At 39.2% G+C, this 14,549-nt stretch overlaps 1 protein-coding gene and 1 pseudogene across 1 annotated transcript in view; one reads left to right on the forward strand and one right to left on the reverse strand.

Annotated features, from left to right (window-relative positions):
* Positions 1–422: 422 nt before the first annotated feature.
* LOC101589121 lies at positions 423–5,057 on the forward strand (annotated as a pseudogene).
* Positions 5,058–5,581: 524 nt separating this feature from the next.
* Positions 5,582–14,549, reverse strand: part of Ccdc91 (coiled-coil domain containing 91) — a 327,571-nt gene continuing 318,603 nt past the window's right edge. The window contains exon 12 of the mRNA XM_023714223.1: positions 5,582–5,706. Within this exon, the coding sequence (XP_023569991.1) occupies positions 5,582–5,706 (125 nt within the window). The remainder of the gene's footprint in view (positions 5,707–14,549) is intronic.

The raw sequence follows: 14,549 nt of genomic DNA on the forward strand, positions 1-14,549 counted from the left end.
AAAAAATAAAAAAAATAAAAATCGTCTAAGTCACATGTAACTAAGAATTAAAGTAGGATTTATCCCAAGACAAAATTAGTCTTCTAAAGCTAAACCATGATGATGGCCCTGTGATTCTGGACAAGTCACAAAACACAGCGGAGGAACAAGCAGGGGGCAGACATTCTTATTCCAAAAGGAAGAAACAGGAAAGCTGATGAGTTCCAGGAAAGTACAAAAGCTCATCAGCAAATTACATTAAATCTTAAGACTTGGGAATGATCCACGGTGGCTGCATTCTCTAGTTTATGACTCCTCTGTGGCCCCAGTCCTTGGCTCTGGACAGAGACCTCACCTGGTCAATCTGTACACGCGTTCCCCCTACAAGGAGTCTTTGCAGAAAGGCTCCCTGGTTCTGTATGAGTGTTCCCTGGCCTGCTAAAATGAAGGAGGTGCAACCACCTTCTGAATATAAGAGGAAAACAGCCATGAATTTGGGGCTTTTAGTGACACTGGTCGTTCAGAATACCTGTGGGGCACTGGTGGAGTTCTTTCCTGTTCTTGTAGGTTGATATAAGTCCCTATTTAAGGCTGGAAAATGTGTGTTCCATCCTGCAGAATTTTAGTAATCTATAGTCTGCTTTCATCCTGTTCTGCTTCTGCACCCTTATTTCACACTGGCAGGGGCCTGCAGGCTCAGACTCCTTTCTTTTCCTGGTCTTTGGTGACATGACTGGTTTCTACTTTATGGAAACACTGGCCATCCCCATCCTTAGTATCCTTTTTATATCAAGCTTTCTCATTTTTTGAGTAATATCAGACTGAGTATATTTCATATTTTAAAGCTCTTCCTCCATTTTCCTTATAATTCACTCAATTTCTCCCTCTTCTATCATCCTTTACTATAAATAGTAAAGAAAACCTAAACTTAATCAAAAATGTTGCTTAAAAATTATGTACTTTCGTGTGATTCTTTCTCCTTCGTGACAAGAATTATTTTTGCTCCAGTTTCTGATAATGCTCATTTCCATCTGAGACCTGGCCAGAAGCATCTTTGATATCCATATTTTTACCAAGAGTGCCTTCAAAGCCTTTTACTTGGAGCAACATCAAAACTCAGCCTACACCAAACGCTCAGTCTCAAATTACCTCCTTCTTTATTTTGAGGGTACTTGTCTCAGTAGCACCTTACTTCATGGCACTAGAGCCTGTATTTGCCCAGCTTATCCAGAGAAACAATACCAATATGAAATGTATAAAAAGAACCTTATGAGGAGGAATTGACTCACATGATTATGGAAACTAGCAACTACCAATATCTGTAGGGTGAGTCACGGTTATAGCTTATATGTAAAATGTCCCCCAAAGCCTGTTGTGCTCATAGGTGGGGCTTTGAGGGGAGGGGTACATAGATCACGGGTGTGTGATACAGAATCATTTCTCCACTGAAGAGTTTATAGCTGGGTGTGAGGTTGGGAAGTGAAGGTTGGTGTGAAGAGGTGGGACTCTGTGGGTATAAGTAACCTGGAATGACCAGTATCCCCCTCCTGCCTTGATCCTGTGCACTGTAACCTACCTGCCATACCATGACGTGTTTGTCCTTTACCATGCTGCCACAGCTTGAGCCAGTTGACTATGAGCTGAAAACTTCACAAACAATGAGCCAAAATAAACCTTTTCTCCTTTAATCTGAGAGCATCAGGTATTTTGTTCCAGCATCAAAAATTAACCAAGACAATCTACAGCTTACAGATCAGGAAAGCCCAAGGTGGAGATGGAGAAAGGATTTAACTGATTTGATGAAGTCCGTCCAACCTAAGGAGGGCAATCTGCCTTACTCGGACCAATGCTGTGAGTATTATATCAACCAAAAACATCCCTGAGGATTGTGTGACTTTACACCTGGCATTCCACAACGAGGTGAAGTTGACACATGAAGTCAACCTCATCAACTTTCTTCAGAGCTTGGTTGTGAAAATCTTTTAAGTGTGAAAATATTTGCATCCAAATTATATTGCATATTTATTCATTCCACACAGGAAATTTGATCGTTCCTCAAATCTCTGAGAGCTAAATACTGAACATTTCAGAATTAAATGCCTGGGCCTATATCATTAATGTTATTCAAGCTTCTAGACTCTTTGTTATTAAAATAAAGTTTGACTATGATGGATATATTTTGAGAAAACTTCCCCTTTTTTGTAGTGTCACACAATAAAATCCATGGGAATTTGGAAATTCCAGGTGAGGCTCTAGGAAAAATTACTCAGAATTACAGAGTGAAGCATGTGTTACTGACATGTAACTCTCCTATGGATGAGGTCAATAATAGCAAATGTTTTGCTTTCAAATCTAGGAAAAACACACTTTATATTGGGTTGCAATATTTAATGATAAAATGTTTCAAATATCAGTTTTTATTTAGGGACAAACTTAAATATTTAATAAAAGGTATATCTGGGTAATAATATAATATAAGGTAGGACGTTTTAACTCAATTTTCTACATTTTATAAGTGGAATTCAGATATGCAGATACTGCTTGAAATATAATTTGAAAAATTGCATATATTAGGGCAAGTCAGATAGCTGAGAGGACTAAAGCACCTACTTAGGCAGAGTGCAGCGGTCGGGGCTCAATCCTCCGTGTGCTGTGCAGGTCCCACCCCTGGGGTGTGCTGAGATAGCCATTGAGACGGTGTGGTGGCGCACGCCAGTAATCCCAGTGCTTGGAGGCTGAAAACAAGAGAATCACTCCAAGTCCAATGTACATAATGAGGCCTTGTAAACCCTGTACTAAATACATAAAAAAAGAAAAAAAGAAATTGCATATATTATGTTCACACTAAGTGTGAGGGTCTGTTTTGTGCTCCTACAACAGAATAGTCAACAATAGACAACTTATAAAGAACAAATATAATTTCTCCCAGCTTTGGAGATTAGTAAATCTAAGACTGGGAAGCTGGCATCTAGTGAGAGTCTTTTTGCTATATGATCCCATAACAGAAGGGATAAAGGCCAAAGAGAGTGAGAGTGAAAAGCAGAACAAAATCCTCCATTTATTTTTATTTATTTATTTATTTCTGGTTCCAGAGATTGAACTCAAGGCCCTGTGCTTGCCTGGTAAAAACTTATTCTACTGATCTGTCTCCCCAGCCCCAGCCCTTTAAAATGTACCCTCTCTTGTGTTAACCAGTCTGCTCTTGCAATAATGGTATTAGTCCACTGTTCCCCCCAAGTAGCCTACATTCTCATTGGAACTTAGCTTCCAGCTCTGTTGCACTGGACTAGAGTTTCCAATATATGGACTTAGAGGAACACATTCAGACAATGGCACTAAGAAGTTGGAAAAAGACAGAAGGTTTGCAATTTTTCTGAGTCTGTTCCTCAAAGTACTATAAAGTACTTGCAAAGATTCTCAGATGATTACTTGATCCACTGGTGATTATTTGATTACCTGACCCACCATCTGTGTGCAAATATAATGTCTCATTTTGCAAAATAAGTACAGTGCAGCACTTATCAGATATGAAAAGAAGTGTTTTAGGATATCTTAAAGGTAATTTTTTGAATCTAGAAGTTCTATAATATCTTTTAATAAACAACTTCCTACATAAAACAAGTTTGTTATCCAACTTTCCAGATGTTGAAAAGTTCTTCAATGATATAGTTTAGATGTATCCAATTGAGTTTAATAATTGACAAAAACTTTTGAGAAAAAAGAAATCCATTTTAGATGAATCAATAACATTTAGAATCCGAATCCCCAAAATTTCCTTAAAATGTGGTCTACAAAATGTTTGATCACAGAGTTCCTAAAGTTTCCACGTTAATTATGTGTATGTTTTGCTTAAGAAGTTTTTGTCATATTAATACGATATTTAGAAAGAGGAACAGCATCCAGAACGGAGCACTTGGCTCCTCTCTCAGGAGAATGGAGAGCAGAAATGCAATGTTTATGCCCAAGAAATGCAGAATTTCATCCAGCACTTCTCTCAGATTATCAGGGTGTTGACTGAAGATGACACAGGACACCCAGAAATAGATGTCATTGCCTGGCTTAAGGAGGTCCTAGGGTACAAGGCCATCTGAAGCAAACACAACCAGGGCTTGATGGTGCTGGTAGCAATCCAGGAGCTGGTGGAGCCAAGGAAACAGGATTAAGACAGCCTGCAGTGGGCACTGACTGTGGCCTGGTGTGTGGAACTGCTGCAAGCTTTCTTCCTGGTGACAGATGATATAATGGACTTATCCCTTACACTGAGGGGACAGGTCTGCTGGTATTGGAAGCCAGGAATAGATTCGGATGCTGTCAATGGTGTTGTCCTTTTGGAAGCCTCTATCTACTGCCTGCTGAAGTTCCACTTCCTGGAGCAGCCCTACCACCCACACCTGCTTAAGCTCTTCCTGCAGACTGCCGGTCAGACAGAGGTTGGGCAGACTCTGGATGTCATCACAGCCCCCAGGACCTTGTGGAGCTCAGAAGATACACTGAAAAGCGGTACAGATCTGTTGTTGAGTACCAGACAGCTTTCTACTCCTTCTTCCTGCCTGTTGCTGCTGCCACGTACATGGCTGGTACTGATGGGGAGAAGGAGCACAGCAAGGCCGGGGGATCCTAATGGAGATGGGCGAGTTCTTCCAGACACAGGATGATTTCCTCGACCTCTTTGGGGACCCCAGTGTGATGGCAAAGATTGGCACTGACATCCAGGATAATAAACGCAGCTGACTGGTCGCTGAGTGTCCGCAGCGAGCCACTCTGGAATAGTGACAGATCTTGCAGAATTGTGGGCAGAAGAACACGGAGAAAGCAGCCAGGTGAAGGCGCTGTACAAGAAACTGGATCTGCTGGTTATGTTTTCACAACATGAGGAAGATAGCTACAGCCACACCGTGAACCTCATCCAGCAGTACGCTGCACCTCCTCCCCCAGCCATCCTCCTGGCACTGGCACACAAGCTCTACATGCAGAAAGCGGAACCTGGAGACCACAAGTTCAGGGAGGGGCTCGATAAATTAGCATGTAACTCCAAAAAAATTCTGATATTTAGTTGCTCCATTTTGCATGTGATATAAGTCTTTTGGCTTCCTATAAGCACACTTCCGAAGACTGTGCTATAAAAATATGTAACATTACTCAAATACCACCTTTATTATAGTTTTCACTTTGTGAAATATTTGCTATCTTGATAAATGACAATTTCAGCCTGAAATATTATTCTCAGGGAGATAAACTTCAAATTGCTACAAAATGCGAACAAATTCATAAGAGATATTAGTTAAGTGGTTATAAATCTCTCTTTAGATATGATGTTAAATCGATATCTTTGATGGCTTTTATTGAATTTATATGTCCAGCGCTGAGCTAGGCATTCGGTTTGAATCAGTTATCACATAAAATTATGAAATAAGCTTTAGTATTAATGTAATTTTCAGTTAATTAAGCTGAGTTACACTCAGATTAAGACCTAGATTCAAGGTGCATAGTTCAGAAGTGCAAGACACAAAGGGCTGTCTGGCCCCAGAACACATGCTGCGATATCTGTGCTCTCAGGGGTTGTCTAAAGAGGATGCTGGCTGGAAGTGAGTCAGCCAACTCCTTATGGGAACATGTTTGCAGGTTCAAGATTTGATATAGAGCTCAGACGTAGACGACCTTTTGTCGGGCTCATAATTCCCAAGGACAGCTGCCGAGGTCCAGCCTCAGCTTGCAGGGAACAGCAACCTGAAGAGAGAGGAAAGCAGGCAGCAAAGATGAAAGACTCAGAGAAACGTAGTGGGATTAGGAGGGAAGACAAGTGCGTCTCTCCAACCCAGAAGAAAATCAGTAGCCTTTATTTATACATGAGTGATTACATAAGCTTTCTTCATGCAAGGTTAACAGATGTGGTTTTTCATCTGTATGTGAGAAAAATTTTTGATTAATATGAGTACACAGTTCAAACTTAAGAGCTGTCATGGAAGCTTAACCAACCATTGTTCCTTCTGTTCTGTTTTCTGCCCTACCGAAACTCTCAGCTCTCAGGGTACTTTCTTAGTGCCTCAAGATGTTGACTCTAAGCTTCCTTGTTATTGTTACAAATTCTTGACTTAGGCTTGTCCTTTTCTGCAGGCTTATAAGGCAGGAGGAGCAGAGTTAACCTCTGTACGAATTTTATGAGCTTAATTAAGTTATGCCAAAACCCTAGGTGATTAATTGTGCACTCTCTTTTATGTGAATCATAAGCTTAACAGTTCCCAGTGGGTTGTGGAGACACATCAGTACCAAGCTCTGCCTTGCAGGTTCTCCAGACTTGACTTGGTTTTGTCAGAGGCCAAGAGTTGGATGACTCTCCACAGACAGATCTCATAAATATGCAGACGTCTACTTATTTTCAATCAGTTCTACACGGCAAGGGTACTTACTATTCACGCATAATCCCCAATCGTAATGGTGATTTGTTTCTTTGTCTCATCGCCTTTTGCAATTACTTTGAAGGTATCTGCTGCAAAGAAGTCATACTCTTAATAGTCTTTGACACACAGCCAGGTAAGAGTCTTTAAGATGTTTTACTGGAGTTTTCTTAGAGACATGTTTAGCCTTATCTCAAGGCATTGGCAGTAAAAAATATAGCTTTATTTCCCCTCAGTCATGCAAATTTCTTGATCTCTGACATTTTTGTTAATTTATTGTGTAAAAATAGCTGTTCTTATCCAAACTTATCTCTTCTTTATAATACCTTGTTATAAACATATATTACAGACAAACATGATCACAATGAGGATATTCTACCCCCCACTTCTAAGATCCAATCTCACCAAATGCGTAACTATCTTTCAGTCTCCCAAGTCCCAGACCCATCGAAGGTTTGATTGTGGTATACAAGTTAGATCTTCAGATTTCCTCAAGCCTCGCCTGCCCATTTCTGTACAGCTTGCCTCACCATAGCTAATCAAACACCACATATTTCAAGACGGTAACTAGTACTCTAGTTTTGGTGGTAGATTATACCTCACCAGAAATTCTAGATGCTAAAGTGGGCCCTAAAATATATATGACTACCTGCATGATATTAGTTCCTTTTTCCTATCTACAGTATGCCATAGACATTACTGATCCATAGATAAAGCTCCACATAGTAATTCTTCCTACATTGTGGCTGTGCAATTTTTAACATTTAGCCCTCAAGTGTCCCAAGCTGGCGAACAGGAAAATGGACCCCGCAGCCTTGCCTGGGTCAGGCAGTGGTAGCATATATCAATTTTAGTTGTGAGTTGTGTCCTAAGGGCTGGAATACAGGTCATGTCTTACTACAGGAAAGGCTGGGAGAATATAACATCGCTGTGTTCTCTGGTGGAATCGAAATTATAAATACCTAACAGTCTTTCTCATGGTCAGAAAATATCAATCTTTCTTTTCTATTGAGTCATTTTCTTATTTTACTGATTTTTGCTCCCTTTAAATAAATTTTTGAGATACTACTGAACTATATTACATTATTAAAATAGTTCTGAGCTATCTTACATTTAGTAAGTTCACATCAAAATCTCTAATATTTTTGATAATTATTTTTTCTCAGATGTGGAAGGAGTGTTTTATTCATAATTTCAGAGCATATGTATTTTTAATTACAGTCATATTTATGGTGTTTTTTAAAAGTTGCATCTTAAGTTTAGCTGTTTAAGGAGAATCTGTTCAATAACTTTTAAAATTGTTGATATCAAGAGCTACCAAGAGGACTATGGTCTACTGTCAGTGTGAAATTTGGAACAAGATTCTTTGGGTTGGTAAACCCATTTTATGCTTGAGTTAAAGTCCTCTGAGAGAAGACCCAGGAACAGTTATCTTCCCTCCTTTGGTCACATAGGTCTCTTTCAGCACAGTTTTCTAATTGTGCTTAGTGGCCAGCATAGGCCCCTTTGCCCTGCATGAATGGGAGTTATTCGGTCTTCCTTCAACAGCACATGAGAGATAGGGACAGACACCTCCAGATGTGGGAATAGGCATGTGTGCATGCAAATGAGTTGGGGGTTCTAGATTTTGAACTAATACTCTTTCTGCATAGTGATTTAGTCGGGATTCTTGTTAAGTGCTGAACATATCACATAGGTGGGAAGAAGACGGAATTGCCAAGTGGTGATCCAGGGGAGCAGACTGTGGCAAACAGTGATCACTCGTGACTGAATAGCTTCCTCTCTCTTCAAAATAGTCCCCTAAATATGTTTCCCTTCTTCCATTCCAGTTAGGTATGGCCATGGACTGTGAGTACAGCCAGGACGACATAAGTAGCAGTGGTACGCAATGCAGTTCCTCTTGCCCTTAAAAGTGTCACACCCACAATGTTCCACCTTCTTTCCCCCTCCATGGTTATAGAAGTGCAGGAGTCACTTTCCTAAGGCATCACAGCCGGAAACCCTTAGACCACCATTTAAAACAGAGCTTCCTGAACAGATTTTATGTAACTGAAGCATACATATGCTGTACACACCACCTGTTAGTTACCTTCATGAATACAGTTACTTTAAAAATAAACAAAATTTTAAAAGCCCTTTAGTATCACATAGTTACTAGATTATACATTCTATATTATAGAATTGTAGGTATATATATGTAGAAGTACACATAAATACTACGCTACTTTTGGTACCCTACACCCTACTACTCTCTTCACAGTACTTTAAAACTGTGTCATTTTATTTTAATGATAGCTGTGATAAGTATGCTATTTTTAGAAAATTAATAAATTGGAGATCTTTATATTAAATTTTCCATGATTTCTCATTATTAACTACTTCAAAATCATTTTTTATTTACTTATTTATTTTTAAATATATTTAGTACCCAGTCTAAAGGGTCTCACTATGAAGATCTGACTCATAGTGATTGTCCTGTCTTCAGCCTCCCAAGAGCTGGGATTACAGGCATGTGCCACCACACCCAGTCTCAATCACTGTCTTAGCATGCCCCAGGGGTGGGCCAGTACAGCATGCTGGGGATTGAACCCCAGTCCTTGTATCTGACAAAGCAGGTGCTTTAATCCACTTAGGTGTCTGGCCAGCCCTTATAGTTCAAAATTAAAGCAAATGTAAATAGTGTAAATGTTATGTCCTTTCCCATGGGAGTTTTAACTTTAAGAAGATTATGTTTTGAATGCTTGGACTTCATCCACAATCTAAGCTGCAAAGCTGATTTAAAGAAATGAATTTTATCAACAGCATCCAAGATGCACTTAGCTTTCACTCTGTAGGAAGAGATCACATGGCCATTTACTTTTATTTGTGCTAGATACAATAATCCTGTAGAGTTCACTCTAACACAGCGCTGTGGGTATATTTAGTAATTAACAAGGCTTTGACAATTACTGTACAAAAATGTGGCTCTAACATCCCGGGGTAAGCACTTTCCTTGAACTTTACCATGTGCTCTTCAGAAAAGCCCTTGAAGATACTGAGACATGGATGTGTGAAGTCAGGGATGGCCTGTTTTTGAGAGGATCAATCACCTCCCTGAGGGATAGCCAGATAGCTCAGTGGACTAAAGTGTCTGCTCGAGCAGACCGCAGCGCCCGGGATTCAATCCCCTGTGGGCCATGCCGGCCCCACCCTTGGGGCATGCTGAAATGGAAATTGAGACTGGGTGTGGTGGTGCTCGCCCCTAATCCCAGCGCTTGGGAGGCTGAAAACAGGAGGTTCAATAGGAGTCTGACCTACATAGTGAGACCCTGTAGTACCAAAAAAATCATCTGCCTGGCAGGCAGAGCTAAAGCCATGACCTGAACTCAGGCTGAGGCTCTGTGGTCCAAATCTGTGAGTGGGTGCTGGCAGTCACGATGAACTCTGTGCCCAAAGGCAGGGCTGCTTTTACCTTCATGAAGAACGACACTTAGAGCGGGTTTTAGTCATTTTTACAAAGGTGCTGCCTTGCAGTTTTCCTCAGCCACGAACTGCTGCCTTCAGCCACGTGCCACTCTGCCTTGGAGATCTGAGTACGGAGTGAAACCTCCACTAGGTGTGAGCTAAATAAAGCTTTTCTTCCCTCATTTGGTGTGTGAGGTATTTTGTCCCAGCAAGGAGAGAAGAGTAACTAAGACAGTTTCAATTTTATCTGGCAAAACTTGAATTGTATTTCTCGTGCTGAAAAAAAGAAGAAAACAATAGTGCTGTTTAAATATAAAACTATAGCCACCGTTTTCTCCCATAACTTCCTCCAATTAGAAAGTTTGCAACAAAACTTGAAAAAAATTGAAAATTGATGCTTATTATAAAATATATGCAACTTTACTTCTATATAGTACCATTATTCCATACAGCGTCATGTTCCATATAGATCATTATCTGAATATTTTTATGCAAAATCATACAGTAAAACTAATTTTCTCCCTTTTAGAAATAAAATAAAACACATCCAAGCATGTGCAGAGTTGGGGCTCAACAGTGGAGCCTTCTCAGAACTGCTGCTTGAGTTCTCATCTCAAGCATCTTTACTGTCACCAAAATATCTTTTTTTCTGAAGTTGGAATCCAAACAACACACACAGACAAACCCACTTTTGCTAGTATGGCTTGTATAATAAAACCACTGTACACAGAACTATGCCACCATTTGAGTTCCCATTTAAAAACAGATTTCTTATGAAGCACCTCTTCCTTTTATATAAAAAATAATCCATCTCCCCAAATTTTATTCTCTAGCATTCAGAAATTTTATATTTTGGTCACTTCATCCTCTGCATCATCTGCCAAATTTACACTTACATTTGATCACATTGGTTATTTTTTAAACATCTGCATAAATTAGAAACTCTGACATTAACTACTGAGAATGTTCTTTAACACCCATAGTTAGCTTTCTTCATACTTTAGCTTTTTATAAATTTAAAACCTATGGTAGATATAAAAGTATATAGAAGTTCAGACATAAGCTGAGACATTTAACTGGAAACCTTAAGTAAATAAAATGATCTATTGAAATTTTATTTTGTGGATTTTAAAATAAATATTAATTTAATGAAGCCAGCCAGATAGCTCATCAGACTAAAGCTCCTGCTTAGTCAGGCGTAGGGACTGAGGTTCAATCCCTGGCATGCTGTGCTGGCCCCTCCCCGGGGCACACTGAGACAGCGACTGACATTGGGCATGGTGGCACACACCTGTTATCCCAGTTCTTGGGAGGCTGAAAACAGGAGGATCACTATGAGTCCTACCTGTGTAGTGAGACCCTATAGACCCTATATTAAATACATTTTTAAAAAATTAACTTAATGAAACTGATTTGGGATAGCAATATGAGTTAATACATAATTTTAAAATTGGAGTCTAATAATCCTCAAAATGTTACTTAGAATTTATGATTTACAAAAATTATTCTATTTAATAAAAATTATTAAGTAAAAATGCTGGCTACACTTTGGCCCTTCTAATGCTCAGGAGATGGACTCCACCAAGAAAGGGACTCGCAGGCAGTGACAGCGTGCATGATGAAAGTGACATAAGAGCAGACAAGGGGTGTCATAATGTGGGCAAAGAAGCGTTCAGCCTGGTGGGTCAAGAAGGCCTGTCTGAGAAGCTAACATTTAAAATGTTGGAGACAAATGTTCTGACATATTCAACAAATGGAACATCTGATAGGGGAGTAATTTCAGGAAAATAAAAGAGCAGCTCATGGAAAGATTCTATGGGACAATGACAATGAAGTTTATTGTTTTATTTGAGGAAAAATAAGACTGGGGGAAGGGCTGGGTGTGCTCGCAAAGTTGGAGATGAGGTCATAGATGAAGTCAGAAATTAAGTAAGAATCCTACCCTGCAGATCCCTGAGGAGGTAGAAATTCCAATACTTCGTTTAGCTGTATTGTTAATGAATGAAAAAATCTAAAGCTAGGAGACCGATATGATTTACTTTATATTTTTGAAAATTTTCTGATGACTATGCAAAAAAAATAAGTAGAGAAGCATAAAACAGGCCCAGCAGAATAGTCATAAAGCTCCTGCATCCCATGTGAGCAGTGAGGGTGAACTGAAATGTGACAGCAATAACAGAGAAGGAGGAAAACAGATACACTGAGTGGAGGAGCTGCTGCCGATGGAGCTCCATGAGGGGTGGCCGTGAGAAGGGAGGAAAATGAGAAACTAGCGATACTCCCAGCCTTTTGTTTACCTGGCTCCCAAGATGAACAGCACTATGAAGTGCTGCGACAGGGCCACTGGAAAGGGAACAGCTTTGGGAGACTGAGAACTCAGTGTTCCTTTCTGAACAGTTTGGTTTTGAGTTCAATTTTTGGCATCTGCAGAGTTAGATAATTTAGACAGTTGTGTATGCTTAAATCCTAACCTTCAGGAAATAATAATAAGACATGGAGTTAGAAACTTCAAAATCACAGGCAAAAGCTTGCTATTGGAAGCCACAGGACAGGACTGCTGTTAGGTACCATCATGAAGAGGCTGTTTGGTAGCTGAAGAACTATCCAAGAAAGACAGGAAAAGTGACAAGTAGAATAGAGGAAAACTGGGGGAGGGTGTTGACTGTGGAAGCCAGACAAATCACGTGTTGCATAAAAGTTGTTCAGAAGAGTCAAACACCGTATGCTAATTGTATGGGGCAAAGGAATCCACCACTGGGTGCTACAATTCTAAGGTTTGCGTTGCCTGTAAGAAAAACCCTTTCAATGATGGTATAGGAGAAGGAAACACAACGAGTCAGATTGGAGGACATTGTGGGTGTAGGGATAAAGATGGTGCATAAGGGCCACTCCTTCACTGAGACTTTCTCTAAGGAAAACCAGAGGGATGAACTCGTGGTTTGACAGTACCAATTTCCCTGCGCATCTATGCATTGCTCGAGTGCTTGACTGCCCTCCAGTCCATTATGGGCTCCCCAGACCTATCAGAGAGCGGGACCTCAGGTGTTCCTCTTGCACTTGGTATCACAAACTCTGCTACATGACTATTCCTACCTTAATTGAGGCTTAAAAGGTTTCACATTTTATGTGGTAATATAATTAGGAAACTATAGAGTCTGAATGCAATGAGATATTTGTGAACACAAAATCTGCTTTATTTATTTATTTATTTATTTAGCAATGAAGAAGACTTATTTTTTTTTGTTTCACTATCCAATAATTTATTATAGTATCATTTATGTTTTCAAAAGAGTGTTAAAGAACTACTTACAAATAATAAAATTTACCAACATGAAACATATAATCTGATAAATTTTGTCAAATATACCTGGTGCACAAATTATGAACATAATTTCCCTGCTCCTCATGGCTGCTTATTTATTTTCTTTCATGTCACATTTATCTTCTCTATAATTTCACATAAATGGAATCATACAACAGTAAGTTTTATCAGTCTGTTTTTTTTTTTTCTGTTTTTGTTTTTGTTTTTGTTTTTGTAGAACCGGGGATTGAACTCAGGCCTTTATGATTGCCAGGGAAGCACTTATTCCACTGAGCCATCTCCCTGGCCCCTTTTTTTCTTTTCTTTCTTCTTCTTTTTTTTTTTTTTTAGTTTTATCAGTCTGGCTTTCAAAATTTTTTATACTTACAGAAATCTCATCACCATATTCAATAAACACATAGCCTAAATTTTTCCTCACAGTGCTATATGAACCATTCTATAGAACTACCTGTCTCTTCCAGTGCTGTTTCAATCTGACTGTATCCTGAAGGCCTAGGGACTTATTACTCTTATGTGCTTCACTACCCTATATGCTATCACACTGTGATAGGTGCCAGTGCAGAGTAGATGTTCTAAAATATAGAATGCATGAGTAAGTGAACAGCTTCTTCAAGTTTCCCTTACTGAGGTTATTCACTTTCTAGGATCAATTAAATAACTTACATTAAATTGCCATTAAGTCGCATCTATAATTTATACTAATATGCTACTGTGGGGAGGTTGAATAGAGTAGTAGCAAACTACAAGAACTCTGCAGTTAAGGTACCCATACTTGAGTGCTGTTTGTTACCTTCTCTGTAGTTACATGATATAGAAGTTTCATAATCTCTGTAAAGTTTAGCTCCTGAATCTGCAAACATAAGGGTTGTAAAAAGCACCTGTCTCAAGTGGAGAGAGACTGCCACCAAAAATGAAGAGTAATTAGAAATGTTGCTAACATTGTTAAAACTGAGCAAATATTGTTAGGATTATTGTTGTCCCCATGACCACTGCCACTGAGACTGTATTACTGCTTTCTGCAAAGGTAATAAAATTCCACAAAATATTCCCCACCTCACTCCACCCCCCAAAAGCTAGCAAAAGTTAGTATATTTTATTTGTTTACAATAAAGTTAGTAGATGAAACTGGAACAAGAAACATCATTCTTCCATTGAGATGGTGATACCTGGTCAATTTTTATACTAATTAATATTAGAAGTTCTTTTCTAATAAAGCAATAAGCTTACTAATTATGAATCTAATTCACACTTGAAACTACCCAGCATACAAAAAGAACGAACAGTCACGATTTCTATCATTATTAGTCCAGTGATACAGTCTATTTTTAAAGTGTATTTTTGGTCTTCTATCATTATTAAGGACAATTAATTAAACTCAAGCAACTCTCACAAATCAACATATATATATA

Source organism: Octodon degus, unplaced genomic scaffold, assembly GCF_000260255.1.
Source record: "Octodon degus isolate 3935 unplaced genomic scaffold, OctDeg1.0 scaffold00034, whole genome shotgun sequence".
NCBI classification, from domain to species: Eukaryota; Metazoa; Chordata; class Mammalia; order Rodentia; family Octodontidae; genus Octodon; species Octodon degus.